The sequence below is a fragment of the Lissotriton helveticus genome, chromosome 11, assembly GCF_964261635.1.
Source record: "Lissotriton helveticus chromosome 11, aLisHel1.1, whole genome shotgun sequence".
In the NCBI taxonomy this organism is placed as follows: Eukaryota; Metazoa; Chordata; class Amphibia; order Caudata; family Salamandridae; genus Lissotriton; species Lissotriton helveticus.
In genome coordinates this window covers 153301749-153318160 of record NC_136072.1, presented here as the reverse complement: position 1 = coordinate 153318160, position 16412 = coordinate 153301749, and the positions used below count along the sequence as shown (strand labels likewise).

General features: G+C 43.7%; 1 protein-coding gene across 1 annotated transcript in view; it reads left to right on the top strand.

The window, feature by feature from the left end:
• Positions 1-16412, top strand: part of LOC144792863 (transient receptor potential cation channel subfamily V member 6-like) — a 308789-nt gene that overhangs the window by 157009 nt on the left and 135368 nt on the right. Inside the window, exon 6 of the mRNA XM_078668058.1 lies at positions 11462-11634. Within this exon, the coding sequence (XP_078524184.1) occupies positions 11462-11634 (173 nt within the window). The remainder of the gene's footprint in view (positions 1-11461; positions 11635-16412) is intronic.

The following is a 16412-nucleotide window of genomic DNA, read 5'->3' as shown; positions in this document are numbered from 1 at the left end:
TGACATATATATATATGTGAGCAAGGGCAACCGCCCGAAAGGCGTCAGATTTTGCAACTCCAAAAATAAATAATTTGTGTTGTCTGTGATTCGCCGAAAGGAAGTGCTGAGACAGCGTATTTTCTTTATATATATATATATATGTATATATATTACCTACTGGCGATAGCCAGTAGGTATATATAGTTAGGATTTTTTTCCTATGGGATTTTTGAAAATTCTATGTCGAATAACTTTGGCGTTTGAGGACAGAATTGGCTGAAATTTTCAGGAAAATGGAACATTTTGTTTCTGAGCAGCCCCTGAAAATTTGGGGGGGTTTCGTCAAGGGGGGGCCGAGAAAAAAGGGGGGTCCCAAAACGTGTTTTTCCCATGCAATTTTCCATAGGGCGGTTGGCCTCACTTTTAGCCTGAACGGCTGAATGGATTTACACCAAACTTGGCAAAATTGTAGGGACTGGTAGCCCGATGTGCCTTTGCTATGTCTCAAGATATAGGCTCCAGTGGTTTTTACGAAAATTAACTTTGAGAAATATATATTGGGCTACATTGGGCTATATATATGTTGGAGCCCAAATGTAGCCCAATGTAGCCCAATGTAGCCCAAAGATGGCCACCAGAGACAAAAAAAACAAATGTAGCCCAAATATCAGCCAGATGTAGCCCAACTATAGCCCAATGACAGAATGTCCCAGAGTGTTCTAAAGAACAACTAGAGTGCTAACAGTCCTACTTATTACAAAGGTATGGCACACCTGAAGCCATCTTGATTGGAATAAAGTGGTAACTCTTAAAACATTTAATTTAAAAAGGAACAAAATGAGGGGGTTCATTTTGCCATAGAAAGCATGATTAGCGAATATATGACGAAATCCCGCATACCATCAGTCCGCAAAAAAAGTCCCGCATGTACTATTAGGCCGCAAATTAAAATAACGAAAACTTTTAGAACGAATATGCCTTTAGCATACACTAAACAACTAAACTACCCTAAACCCTAATACACTACCCCCAGCATGACCCTACACTACACAAACAGTACAACACTACCCTAAACCCTAAAACACTACCCCCAGCATGACCCTACACTACACAAACACTACAACACTACCCTAAACCCTAAAACACTACCCCCAGCATGACCCTACACTACGCAAACACTACAACACTACCCAAAACCCTAAAACACTACACCCCAGCATGACCCTACACTACGCAAACACTACAACACTACCCTAAACCCTAAAACACTACCCCCAGCATGACCCTACACTACACAAACACTACAACACAACCCTAAACCCTAAAACACTACCCCAGCATGACCCTACACTACGCAAACACTACAACACAACCCTAAACCCTAAAACACTACCCCCAGCATGACCCTACACTACGCAAACACTACAACACTACCCTAAACCCTAAAACACTACCCCCAGCATGACCCTACACTACGCAAACACTACAACACTACCCAAAACCCTAAAACACTACACCCCAGCATGACCCTACACTACGCAAACACTACAACACTACCCTAAACCCTAAAACACTACCCCTAGCATGACCCTACACTACGCAAACACTACAACACTACCCAAAACCCTAAAACACTACACCCCAGCATGACCCTACACTACGCAAACACTACAACACTACCCTAAACCCTAAAACACTACCCCCAGCATGACCCTACACTACGCAAACACTACAACACTACCCTAAACCCTAAAACACTACCCCCAGCATGACCCTACACTACGCAAACACTACAACACTACCCTAAACCCTAAAACACTACCCCCAGCATGACCCTACACTACGCAAACACTACAACACTACCTTAAACCCTAAAACACTACCCCCAGCATGACCCTACACTACGCAAACACTACAACACTACCCAAAACCCTAAAACACTACCCCCAGCATGACCCTACACTACGCAAACACTACAACACTACCCAAAACCCTAAAACACTACCCCCCAGCATGACCCTACACTACGCAAACACTACAACACTACCCAAAACCCTAAAACACTACCCCCAGCATGACCCTACACTACGCAAACACTACAACACTACCCAAAACCCTAAAACACTACACCCCAGCATGACCCTACACTACGCAAACACTACAACACTACCCAAAACCCTAAAACACTACACCCCAGCATGACCCTACACTACGCAAACACTACAACACTACCCAAAACCCTAAAACACTACCCCCAGCATGACCCTACACTACGCAAACACTACAACACTACCCAAAACCCTAAAACACTACCCCCAGCATGACCCTACACTACGCAAACACTACAACACTACCCTAAACCCTAAAATACTACACCCCAGCATGACCCTGTAGTGTTTGCGTAGTGTAGGGTCATGCTGGGGCTAGTGTTTTAGGGTTTAGGGTAGTGTTGTAGTGTTTGCGTAGTGTAGGGTCATGCTGGGCGTAGTGTTTTAGGGTTTAGGATAGTGTTGTAGTGTTTGCATAGTGTAGGGTCATGCTGGGGGTAGTGTTTTAGGGTTTTGGGTAGTGTTGTAGTGTTTGCGTAGTGTAGGGTCATGCTCCGGCACGCTTACGTTACGGGTTTTGTTTGCGCTGCAGAGCCGATACGTCACGGTTATGCGACGCGTCATGAGGCGTCTCACGTGGCTACGTGATACGTCACGTAATAAAGAATATATTTTACAGCTATAGATATTAGCTTTTAAAAAACCAATGAAATTCACTGAAAAAACCATAGGTTATAGACCATATATAGTTAGGAATTTGCATTTACAAAACCTTGAAAATTCACTGAAAAAACCATAGGTTAGAGACCATATATAGTTAGCTGGACATTTTATTGACATAAAACCAATGAAATTCCATATATAGTTAGTTGCACTAACTATATATCGCGCACCCGCAATCCACTGATGATGATGTCACATATTACATCATTCATGACATGGTCAGTGACATCACTGATGACATCACTGATGACATCTCAAATGACATCACTGATGACATCACTGATGACATCTCAAATGACATCACTGATGACATCATGACACACCAATACCAGTTACTACATACGCACTCACTGATTCCTACGTCTACACACACATTCAGTCATTCACCCATACAATCACTCATACATACAGTCACTCATTATTACAACACTATCATATGCACTCATACACCTATGCAGACACTCACACACTGCCACTCATCCATGGAGTTACTCACACACCTAGTCAGTCCTGTAAAGAATCAATCACACTTCCATTTCCTCATCTATACAGTTAAACACAGAACACCATACTTCAGTGACATCACTGATGACATCACTGATGACATCTCAAATGACATCACTGATGACATCTCAAATGACATCACTGATGACATCATGACACACCAATACCAGTTACTACATACGCACTCACTGATTCCTACGTCTACACACACATTCACTCATTCACCCATACAATCACTCATACATACAGTCACTCATTATTACAACGCTATCATATGCACTCATACACCTAGTCAGTCCTGTGAAGAATCAATCACACTTCGATTTCCTCATCTATACAGTTAAACACAGAACACCATACTTTTCACACATATACTAACACATACTTACTCTCTTATACAATCACTGATACAAGTACACATTGATATGCACAGAGTCACACACCTCCCGGCCAGCCACACACACACTCAGTCTTCCATACATCCACTCATTCTTCAATATGTAAAACATATTTAAACTTTACAAAAACACACAGACACTAGATGATGTCATCAGTGATGTCATTTGAGATGTCATCAGTGATGTCATCAGTGATGTCATTTGAGATGTCATCAGTGATGTCATCAGTGATGTCACTGACCATGTCATGAATGATGTAATATGTGACATCATCAGCAGTGGATTGCGGGTGCGCGATATATAGTTAGTGCAACTAACTATATATGGAATTTCATTGGTTTTATGTCAATAAAATGTCCAGCTAACTATATATGGTCTCTAACCTATGGTTTTTTCAGTGAATATATATATATATATATTGACACAAAGTTCAGATTGATGGCACTCCACTCAGGGATTACTTTCAGCAGTATTTATTTTAATGGCTGTAAAGACCTACGCGTTTCGAACATCTCGTTCTTGATCACGGTAGCATTCTAAACAGTGAGTCCTTTTTCACTTTTTCAATATATACACACATTTTTGAACAATGCATTATGGGTCTTGTAGTTGAATTATCAACATTCAATTATATTTAAGTCACAGTCTTTATATGTACATTATTTAAACTGTCGACTAAACCATCACTGTTGGTCATTAGTAAATTTTGTTATCATAGTTTGGAGACTGAGTGTCTTAAGGTGACCCTTGCATGTCAAACTGATGTTGTTGTATTGTGCGTGGTTGTGAAGCTGAGTTCCAGTGTTATGTGGCAAAGCGGTGGAACGTTTATCCTATATGTATGTTTATGTTTGCAGTGTTTTACTGTGAATGCCTTCACTATCAGTAATGTGACTACTGCAAATCTACAAATCGGATGACCTTTGTGTCAATAATATACGGGACACTGCCTTGGTCCCGTTGGTGGCACCAGCTTGAGAGTGCTCCCCCTGCGATGAGGCAAGTTGCGAGTGTATATATATATATATATATATATATATATATATATATATATATATATTCACTGGAAAAAAACAAAGGTAATAGGGACAATATAGTTAGGCTTATATTTCACTTGAGCAAAAACAGGGAAATTCAGCAGTTATAGTCACCTGAGCTAACTATAACTTACAACCCAACAATGCACTGCTTATGACCTCATATATTCCATCACTCATGACATGGTCAGTGACTTCACTGATGACATCTCAAATGACATCACTGATGATATCATCCAGTGAGTGTAAGTAATTTCTAAGAGTTTGATTGTTAAACATATATACTAGCTACTACAAAAGTTAAATTAGTGTACTAGGTGTCCTACTAAAGAGTGATACTACTTCTAGCATATGTTATGTGAGTGGCTGTGTGACTGTGTACATCTGTGTGTAAGTAGATGTCTCAGTGGCTATATAGGTGTGTAAGTGGGTGTGTGAGTAGCTATATGGGTGTATAAGTGGGTATGTGAGTAGCTGTGTGGGTAAGTGAGTGGCTGGGTAAGTGGTTGTGTTGGTGAATGAGTGGGTATGTCAGTGGTTCTATGGGTGGTGAATGGCTACGTGGATTTGTGAGTTTGTGCATGAGTGACTGTATGGGTGAGTGAGTGGGGTCTCTATGACTGTGTGAGTGAGTGACTGAGGGTGTGTAAATAGCTATATGGGTGAATGATTGGCTGTTTCAGTGGGTGTTTGGTTGAGTAAATTGCTGTGTGAGTGGCTGAATTGGAGAGTGAATGCCTGTGTGAATGGCTGTATGGGTGAGTGAGCGGAGGTGGGAGTTCTTGTATGGGCGTTTGAATGGGTATGTAAATGGTGTGTGGATTTGGGTGTGGGAGTGAGTGTGTGAGTGCTTGTATGGGTGAGTGTGTGGCTGTGTTGATAAGCTGCGTGGGTGAGTGAGTGGCTGTTTAGGTGAATGAGTGGGTATGTGAGTAGGTATATGGGTGAGTGTATAGCCATGCGAGTGGCTGAATGAGTGAGTAACTTGTTGTATGAGTAGATGTATAGGTGATTGAATGGTTGTGTGAGTGGCTGTATGTGTGAGAGAGTGGGTGTGTGAGTGCCTCTATGGATGCATGAGTGGTTATGTAAGTACTAGTATGGGTCTGTGAATAGGTATGTGAGTGGTTATGTGGGTTTGTGAGTGGGTGTACAAGAGGTTGTGAGTGGTTCTGCAGATTATGTCATAAGTGATATAATTTGAGATGTCATCAGTAATATCATCAGTGATGTCTCTGACCATGTAATGAGTGATAAGATATGTGAGGTCATAAGCAGTGCATTGCATGGGCATAAGTTAAAGTTAGCTCATGTAACTATAACTGCTGAATCTCACTGGTTTTGTGTGAGTGAAATCTGCGCCTAACTATAACGTCCCTGTAACCTTTGATTTTTTTCAGTGAATTTCTAAGGTTTTTTTAATGTTATTTTCTAACTATAATGTCCAGATAGCCTTTGGTTTTTTAGAGAATTTCTAGGTTTTTTAAATTTTATTTCCTAACTGTAACCTTTGAGAGTGAGTGTGTGCATGAGTGTCTCAGTTGGTGTGTGAGTGAGCGTGTGAGTGTCTCACTGGGTGTGTGAGTGGGTATGGGAATGGCTGCATAAGTGTTTCAATTGGTGTGTGAGTTGTTGTGTGGGTGCCTGAGTAGCTCTGTGAGTGTGTGCGTGAGTGTATTAGTGGGTATCTGAGTGGATGCATGAGTGTCTGAGTAAGTGTCCGAGTGGGTGTCTGAGTGGGTGTGTGTGAGAGTGAGTGGGTTTGCAAGTGCCTCCATGAGTGTGTGTGTGTATGTGTCAGTCTGTGAGTGAATGGATGAGTGTCTTAGTGAGTCTGTGAGTGGGTGCATGAGTCTTTAAGTGGGTCTGTGAGTGGGTCTGTGAGTCTCTGAGTGGGTCTGTGAGTCCGTTCATGAGTCTCTGAGTAGGTCTGTGAGTGGGTGTGAGAGAGTATAAGTGGTTCTGCAAGTGGGTGTGTGAGTGGATGGGTGTCTGAGTGGGTCTGTGAGTTGGTGTGTGATTCTCTGAATGGGTCTGTGAGTGGGTTTGTGAGTCTCTGAGTGGGTCTGTGAGTCTCTGAGTAGGTCTGTAAGTGGATATGAGAGAGTATGAGTAGTTCTTTAAGAGGGTGCATGAGTGAGTGGGTCTGTGAGTGGATGCACATGTCTGAGTAGGTCTCTGAGTGGGTGCATGAGTGTCTGAATGGGCCTGTAAGTGGTTGTGGCAGAGTCTGAGTGGTTCTGTGAGTGGGTACATCAGAATCTGAGTGAGTTTATGAGTGGATGTGGGTGTGTCTGAGTAAGTCTGTGATTGGGTATGTGAGTGGGTCTGCAAGTGGGTGTGTGAGTGTCTGAGTGGGTGTATCAGTGTCTGAGTGGGTCCATTAGTGGGTGTGTGAGTGCATGAGTGTGTCAGTGGATCTCTAAGTATCCGTTTGGGGATGTCAGTAGATATGTCAGTAGATATGTCAAAGACCCGGCCACAACAGAACAGCACCTGCCCATTTATCCAAAAAGAGTCCACAGTTTTGCACAAAATATCTATCCAAGTGGAGTACTTGCTACTGGTCAATTACTAAGTGCTGGCTCCTTGGCTAAATGTCCAGCACGTATTCTACACTATAGCTGCATAATGGAGCATTAGGAAATGTCACCAGTGACCTTGTGCGCATTTTGGCAATGTGATTGTTCCTCATGGTTCTTTATCCAGAAATTTGTGATAACCTGAATCTTCCTATGGAGAAGATGATGAGAGTACAAAAAGGTAAATATCCACAAAATAAGGGTCTTTCCTCTTAACTATATGAAGTAAGTGCTTCTATGTTTGGTAGAGATGTCCTCATTCCTCAGCATCAAGAATGAGTCACCAAAATTGGAGGAAAAAGTGCCGGGGGCCATTTGGTAAGCTGCCCATCATCCTGACAAAAGGTAGGAAGACCATTGCATACTACTGAGGTGGACAGGGTAGGACTAAAAAGGCAGATCTTAAGGTGATTTTGCACATCTGTATACTTGTAGTCAATTAAAGGGAGAACCGTGGACTCTGCTGTCACCAGGCAAGAACAAGAAAGAACTCACTTGTCACAGTCACTACTCATTGTGCTCCAATCGATCAGAGATATATTCACCTCCACAAAGCATTTCAGATCGGCTTTCAATGTGGAATTGCCGAAAAGACACACTTGCTTTGCCTTTGTCAAGCCCAGGAGGTCAGATTTCATTTGTCCTTTACAGAGGCGGTGCTTCAATTTGGGCACCTGCTATGTTTATATACGTAAGTGTTTCCCCTTGTGGTTTAATTTCTGTAAAAATTAAGCATGTCCTCACACCAGCTCCCCTTGTCTAGCTTGTCCACAGACCGCTACCCCCTGCTGCCTGTCTACCTGCTGCAATCTGTTTGTGTCTCCTCTGCTCATTTCTTGCTGTGCTTTACCTTGTCTGCTCATTTTTCTGTCCTCTGTTTTGCCTTTCCTGTTTATTTTTCTGCCCTCTGTTATGCCTTTTCTGCTTGTTTTCTTACCTCTTCTGCTCTGTTTTGCCCTTTCTGCTAGTTTTTCTGCCCTCTGTTTTCCCTGAAGTGCAATGGAGAGGGAGGGCATGTGACCCGCTTCTGAGGACTGATTTTGTGCCTGGGAACCCCATCTCCTGGGGTCCAGCCAAAATTAAATGGAGGAGGGTACTGGCATGGCCCCCTCTCTGGGCTGAGTTTGGCTACGGGGACACCATTCCCCAGGATCCAGACAATTCATGGAGGGGAAGGGGGCCACACAGCCCACCCTCCCCAGGCTTATTTATGGCCCTGAGGACATTCCCCAGGGACCGGCCAATTCGTGGAAAGGGAGGGGGGCACACACCCCTCTTCCTAGGCTGATATTGGCCCTGATGAACCCATCCCCCCGGGCCCCAGCCCCTGTTCCTGGGTACCCTGGAGCCCACCCAGTGTGCAGTGTCAGGGACTGCGAGGAAAGCCTCAATGCCCCTGTGGTCCCTGGCATTGCTCCTGGATGCAGGCAGCTGCTAGACATGCAGCTCCCTGTGTGCAGGAACAATCTTTTATCTGCTTTTCTGCCCACATAACAGCCGGCAAGGAAACAGATGAAAATTTCACTCCCAGCAAGCGGGAGCTGTTTGACAGCTGGGAGCGGAGTTACTGTTTGCTCTGACCTGGCGGGAGCTGTCAACTTCCTGCCAAGACAGAGCAAACATATATGTCCTGGGCGTGGGCACCCTGGGGCATCGGGAGCTGGCACTAAGGGTTGGCAGTGTCCATGGCCATTAAGCTCCAGGAGGGAGCCGTGCTTCCCTCCTCCTTTTGTTTCCATAAGCTAACCCTGTGCAGGTGGAGGTGGTGGTCCCGGGCCGTACATGGTCCGGGAGGGGGGCCACACGGCCCCCCTCCCTTTTTCTCTTTTTTCCTTGCATCTCAGGGAGGCGGCAGTCCCTAGGTCAATTACAGAGTAAGAGGGGGGTCCATGTGGCCCCCCTCTTTTTAAATGTAAGGCCACAGGAGATTGTCATCCCCAGGCCCTTTAAAGGCCTGAGAAGGGGAGCCTTATTCAATTATAAATAAGTTAATCAAAGTAATTTTCCAAGGAGGAAAATAGCTTCTACACATTTTAGCCTAAGCCAAATGGGGCCCTTCATCAAGACTTCCTTGGGTGTGCTATTACGTTTTTGTTTTGCTTTACATTTTAGTAGATTCAATTATCAATAATTCTGAGCCATGACTATGTCATCAAAACTACATCCATGTAGAAAGAAATATTTATACCACAGCATCGAACTGGAAGTAGGAATATATCTTCGCACGGCTTCAATCTTCTGACCATAGGTTGGACTAAGTTATCATTAAGGACTAGTATTTCTGGTACAAGTAATGGTAGATTTTGTACTTCTGTACTGAAGCAAAGAATTAAAACGTATCCTGTTTTTCAAAGGAGGCAGATAGTATTTATGAAAATGTTGGGTTTACTTTCCAGTACTTTAAATACTTGAATATCTACCGTCCCCTTACCATTACTTACAGCACACCCATGATCACACACTCCTTCTTGACTGCAATCCCTTTGTCATATAGACAGGAGGATTGTGTCTTCGAAGAATCCCTTTTGTTTTTTTTCTCTAATAGGATGAGCTTCTTGGTGAGAGAAAGAGAAGGTGAGTGGATGTTTTTGTTGACAAAACAAAAGCAAGACTGTCCTAATTGATGCTACTACTTCCGCATAAAGAATGGGACAAGGAAAGGAGAATAAGGAAGATACAGGATTTTGGGATTCTGAATATAGAATACAGAATATTGTAGGAAAGTAATATCATAAACAAGCTATGTAGTTATAAAATATTGAAAGGTAAGAATGCATAGAATTTCTATGCCTAACTCCACATTTGGGTACCTTGACAACATGCATATTATCAAGTTATACAGATTTAGGGTTAAGGATAGTAAACTATACTTATATGCACTTTGAAATTTTGTTTCTGGATATTTAGGGGCATATTTATGAGAGCCTTGCATCACTGTTGCACCATGTAAAGTGGTACATGTGTGATGCAGAGCCATGAATCAGATTTATGAAGCTACGCAAAGCCCCCTGCCTAAATCTTGAGTAAGGCAATGCCGCCCAAATTGTTGTGTCACCTTACACAGCACTCTGGAGGTCTCCCATGGGTGTTGCAGTGGGGGTTTCACAGCACACAGATGGATTTTGATGCTGCCCTAGATTTACAAATCATGTAAACCTGAGAAAGCGTCAAATCCTTACACCTCCCAAGGTGAGGCCTAACAAGTAGAAATATCTTTATTTCTCCTCATTTTTTCCTCTTAGGATTGTTTCTGTGCAGGAAGGTGCCCCTTCCTGCACAAAAACAATCCTGCATGCAACGGAGGCACCCTTGCTCCATGCTGCAAGGGTGCCTACTTTAGTGCTAGGCTGCCGAAATGGCACCAGAGCAGGGAGAAAGTTCAGGAATGCACTATATTGCCTAAAAAGTTGTAAACCGGGGAATGCGTCTAAAGCCTACTCCTCCACAAGGGAGTTGTAGGGGAGGCGCAAAGAGGAGAAATACCATTATTTCTCATAGTTTTTCCTCTTTCTATGTGTGCTGCATTCAGCAGAACACATAGAAAGAGGAAATTGCCTCCATTGACTGTTTGTGTGCAGGAAAGTATCCCTTCCTGCACAAAAACAATCATCCATACAATGCAGGCCCCTGCGTTGACTCATGACAGCCAATTGTTCGTCAACGCAGAGAAAGAGGACAGGAACGTGCCATATCTGGTAGATACTGTGCATTCCTGCTCTTTTCGTTTGCCATAAGGCTATGCAGCAGATAGGCTTGCAGCACTGCCCTACAGTAGAAATATTGTAAATGAGGCCCACATTTTATTAACACTCCTATAAGTATTAATAAAATGACTAAAGCAGCAAAACATATGATGAGGAACGAGCAACACTTTCTGGTTTCCGGAGGTGGTACAGACACACACTTTTCCTCAACTCATATGTTGAGTCACTACCGCCAGCAAAAGGCTGATGCCAACAAAGTGGTATAACTATGTGCAACAAATTGTGTAACTAATTTATTGCTAATTATTTCTCATTTGTTTCACCCTCGCCCATAATCCTGAGATACTACTGTGCCATTCAGTGGTATTAATTAGAATGAAATCACCACAGTGTTTATGGAACATCCAATTTTGTGTGCATGGGACCAGGACATGGATACCAGAATTAATTCATATTTTTGTTGTGTCTTGTATTTTACTCTAGGAAACACTGCTCTCCACATGTTAGCCTTACATCCCAATAGAGTTATGGCTTGTAGAATCTATGAATTTATGATTTCCCTCATTCCAAGCGAAACGATTTTACATTTGGAAAAGATTGAGAATAATTATGGGTTTACCCCTTTAAAACTAGCAGCAAGTGAAGGAAACCTAAAGGTATGTACACTTTAAATAACTATAGACGTTCTATATTGCATTTGCTTCTGTAATTTCTCTATGTCATAATTCTGTTAATAGATTTTACTGTTGCCCAGTAAATGGAAGTCAAGTGGTAGGCAATGTGTTGACCTCCCAAGGGAGAAGGATTTCATGATTCATGCAGAGACTAGAACAAGGCTGGAACAAGGTGCAAGAGAGGAGAATTGCTATTTCAAGCTCCCAAGTGGTGAAGCAGGGGAAAAGACGAGTGCTGGCAAGACAAATGGGACTATGCCATGCATGGACCATTAGCATGGCCTTGATGGTTTCCCCTTTCCCTAAATGTTTGATAATTTATCCCATATTATAAGGAATGTTAGTAAAGGTAGCTAGACTACCTAGTCATAGGCGTAGTCTAATTTATGGAGTGTCTCAGTGGTTCTTTTACAAGACCTCTAGGGCCAGATGAAGAAGCCTAAATCCCGGTCGGTAACGGCCGATTTCGGCCGTTACCGACCGGTATTTAAGAATCGGCATGTAGGGGCATACTTTTACAGAATCGGTAAATTTACCGATTCGGTAAATTTACCGATTCTGTAAAATACCGAATCGGTATTTTTACCGATTCGGTAAATCCCAGATGTAGGTGGGACTCTTCTGAGTCCCAAAGGCCCTACCAATTCGGTATTTTACCACCCAATCCAATTGGGTGTTAAAATACCGAATCCAGGTGTGCATGCACATGTGTGCATGCACACCTAGCCATGTGACAGACAGACATGCCCTTAGGGCATGTCTGTGTGCCACATGGCGCACATGCCTATTTTTTGGGTGCCAGAGGGTGTCAAAGTGACACCCCCTGCACCCTTGCTGGAATCGGTATTTACTGATTCGGTAATTACCGAATCGGTATTCCCCATTGATTCCTATGGGCTTCACAGCCCATAGGAATCAATAGGAAATACCGATTCGGTATTTACCGTATCGGTAAATACCGAATTTTAACGATTCGGTATTTCCACATCTGGAAATACCTACATCTCCCCCCTTCATATTTACCGATTCATAAATACCGAATCGGTAAAATTCGGTATTTATGAATCGGTAAATATCATTTACCTACATCTAGCCCCTAGCAATCACTGCATGAGCCAGTCCTTTACCACCACTGGATCTCAACACATATGCTGGTGAGGAGGCAAAATCCTTTAAAGGCACTAGGCCACCTATGCCCCAGTGCTCCCTCCTCCAGTGACCGCTGATTGTCCAGGGTGTGTCACACTGAGACACTGTAGCATGCCATGCCCCTGATAGCCTACTTCAAACTCCTTGCAGAATATTCCTACTCACACTGTTGGGCTGGCTTTAGCACTTGTGGTGCCATGTGCAACAATACTGGCGTAACACAGGCCCCACAGTGCGGGGGGCCCCGAGCTGCTGGGGACCCCCTCAGCAGAATACTCTGGTCTGACAGCTCCGGACTAAATCTGGAGTGGGGGGCAATCCATGTACCCCTTAAGTTTCGTTACACCACTGTGCGACAATGTTTGTTGTCTCCTCCCAATTACCACCTCTGCCACGGATTCCATCACTAACACCATTTAACAGTGCCCCTCAAGTCTCCATAACGACTCTCTCAGATTTGTTTAGTTTTATAGCACCACTAATACCAGTGTAAGTTGTCAGAGCACTTTACATAACACACAACATTGCACAGAGACAATCATACACCTGTAAATCAGTGTAAAGGAAATGCTACATAAGACAGAGGACTACAAGGTGTAGGAGTCACATTTAATCCATACTCTGGTAGGCAGTATAGTATAAGAGTCCGTGGTCTGGAAAAGCACAAATTCTGAATTTAAAATGTAACAACATTGTTAGAGGTTCTCTTTAAAAAAAAGAATAGATTTTTACCCAAATAACCTTTTTTGCAAGATTGAGATAATGAAAGACTGGGTAAAAAACGTATAGCTCTGATATATACCTTGCAGTGTGCATGTAGCTCTTTGATGACAGTTATAGCTCACTGTTGTGTATTAGGATCTTAAGCTATAAACTGCAAGTAACAAAAGGATCTCTCTGACAAAAGCAGTAACCCAATGATCTATTTACATTATATGCACTTTGTGATATGCATAGTATACAATCTTTGCAGCAGGCATATTAACCCTATGTGCAGAGGCGCAACTAGAGACACATTTCGGGGGGGTCTAAGAAAAAATTTCGGGGAGGTCTGAACCTTTCATCAGTAGGCAGAGTGGAGCTGCAGGGGCTCTTAGAAGGGGTGAAACAACTGCAAGGCCTAATTAACATTCAAATGGTCTTTTAAAGACCTGTGAGACGTTCGGGTGCGACTCTGTGTGTGCCCGGGATCTGTCTCATCCTGGGCTGCCACACACGATGGGGGGGGGGGCTGAAGCCCAGTGAATCCAATGGGTGTTGCGCGCCTGCCTATGTGCTACTTTAAGATGAGTCAAAACGTCCACTAGACAAACCTCTGATCTCCCTCTAGGAAGAACATTAATCTCTGGAGTTATCTTGACATTTTTATTGAAGTCTAAAAATTGCTGGAGGCCAGGAATGCAGCAACAGGTGCTTTTAAAATAATAATATACTTGCAAACATGATTCCCCCACCCCAAGTCAGCACCCAGTGCGGTGGCACCGGTCGCACTGCCCTAGAGCCGGCCCTGCTCAGACATGCTAAACAGGGAACCACTGAACAAATAAACACATTTCAGGAATCCTTAAATTTTTGGCCAGCACCTCCACACTATATAATGCATAAAAGGAGATAAGAGCGCATAAGTCATTCAAGGGTGTTCTTTGGCAATACTGCACTGCATCATCCTAAGAGAGCCAGGCATGACACTCCCCAATATGTAGAAGCTAGCAAGGCCTTTCACCACACAAGAGCAGCAAAAATGGAATCATCATTATCTGCATGTCCTTCAAATCTGAACCAGTGCACCAAGTTCTAAAGGATTGGTTGGTTTCAGGGCACTGTGAGGACCATTTCCCTCTTGCTTGAGAGTGCAAGTAACAGGAAAACAAATTGAAAAGTTGTGGATTTAAACCATTGTGTTAAAGTTGCTCCATTACTATGCACCCTTCTCATGCTTCCATCACTCCTACTAAGCACCAAGTCTAGCCAATGGACCGTGTGGAACCACTGACCCAGTGCCTGACAATATGGATGATGATGGAGCCAATGCCTGTCAAGGGCTGGGTGTGATGACCTTCCAGATGACTTGGTTCTAGTACTTCTGAGGAAAAAGGTGACGCCCCTCATAAGCCACCTTGATCTTACACAATGCACATGAAACGACCCAATGCCTTTGGAGGGGTAACAATGAATTACGGAGGACAAAGTCTTAGACATAAAAAAAAACTCTCGGTGAATAGAGAAAAGGAGACAGGCTTGATGAAAGATGACCACAACAGATCTGGCGCTGTATTACTGGATTGCCCCGGGGGTGCAATGGGGCACTTTGGTATTACAGAAGGGGCCTCAGATGCTTGTGCAGCCCCTGTTGTAATGCCTATTGCACTGGCACCTGCATCATCATCTGAGGGCATGCCCTCATTTTCATGGGGCGTGGCCCCATGCAAATGAGGGATTCTCTTTGCCTGTATGCCCACGCCGTATGCGCAGAAGCAAAGAAGGTGCCAGGAAGCGCACTGACAGCGTGCCACCTAAAAGGTGGCGCAATTTCAGTGCTCCTCCTGATAGCAGCCTTCTGGGTGGGGGATGGTGGTCCATGGAACCCCCAGACATCCCTTTAAAGGCATATGCAGTCAATCACTGCACCCACCTACAAGGGGATCTCTAATTCCCCTTCAAAGGGCAGGTCGGTTGCTGCCTGCACTGTGAAACATGGAACGGCTTCAAAGCAGCCACTCTTTTTCACCTCAATGCGCTGCCCCCAGGACAGCACGAGTTTGCGGATGCCTTGGGGGCAGCGCATTGGCTATAATGCAGTGCATTTTCCTAGTTAACGCTGAGCGCACCTTTTGAAAGGTGCACCCAGCGCTAACCAGAAAAGTGTACCAATACAGTAATACGGCCCCTTGGAATAATAGGACTTGAGTAGTAGAGCTGACATATGGAGATCTGAGCATCACAGCTCCTTATGTAGATAAGAAACCAGGAAATGTCCCACAGGAACTAGAGTATGGGTGAATGAAAAGGTAATGTGATGAGATTGGAGTGATGGGCCAATGATACTTCTAAGACATGTTACATGGCTTCAGGGCATGGCTTGCCAGCAAAATAGTAAGATGAAAAGGTCCCTTTACCATTCACAGCTTGGTAGTGCCTGTGAATGTATGCCGACAATATGGCAGGAATTGTCAAAATGGCAGCAGGGCCCGAATTTTAACAGAAGTAGATACTATCACATGGATATCAGGCCCACTATTATTCGAGAGGTGGGTACCATCAAGCCATGCATGACCTTATTATACTAGCAAAACCCACTGAAATGCCAATCCCAGCATTATGCTAAAACCTTGTATCAATATACCCTGGGTGCCCATGATATTGCAACAATTCTTACCATTCTGAAAAGGCCAGGACTGTGCTGGAAGAAATCACCATCATTTTTTCTATGGCTGTCTATATTATCCCACAAATTACCACCATTAGGTCTTTCCACTTAGCTGTGCCATCTAGTAACTTTCTTGTATTGATTTATTATTTAGGAACTGCTTTGTAATTCTAAAACATGTCACTTGCAACCAATCCAGAGCAATTGATGGTGGATTCTAAGAGGTGGGTTCAGTCTTACGTGC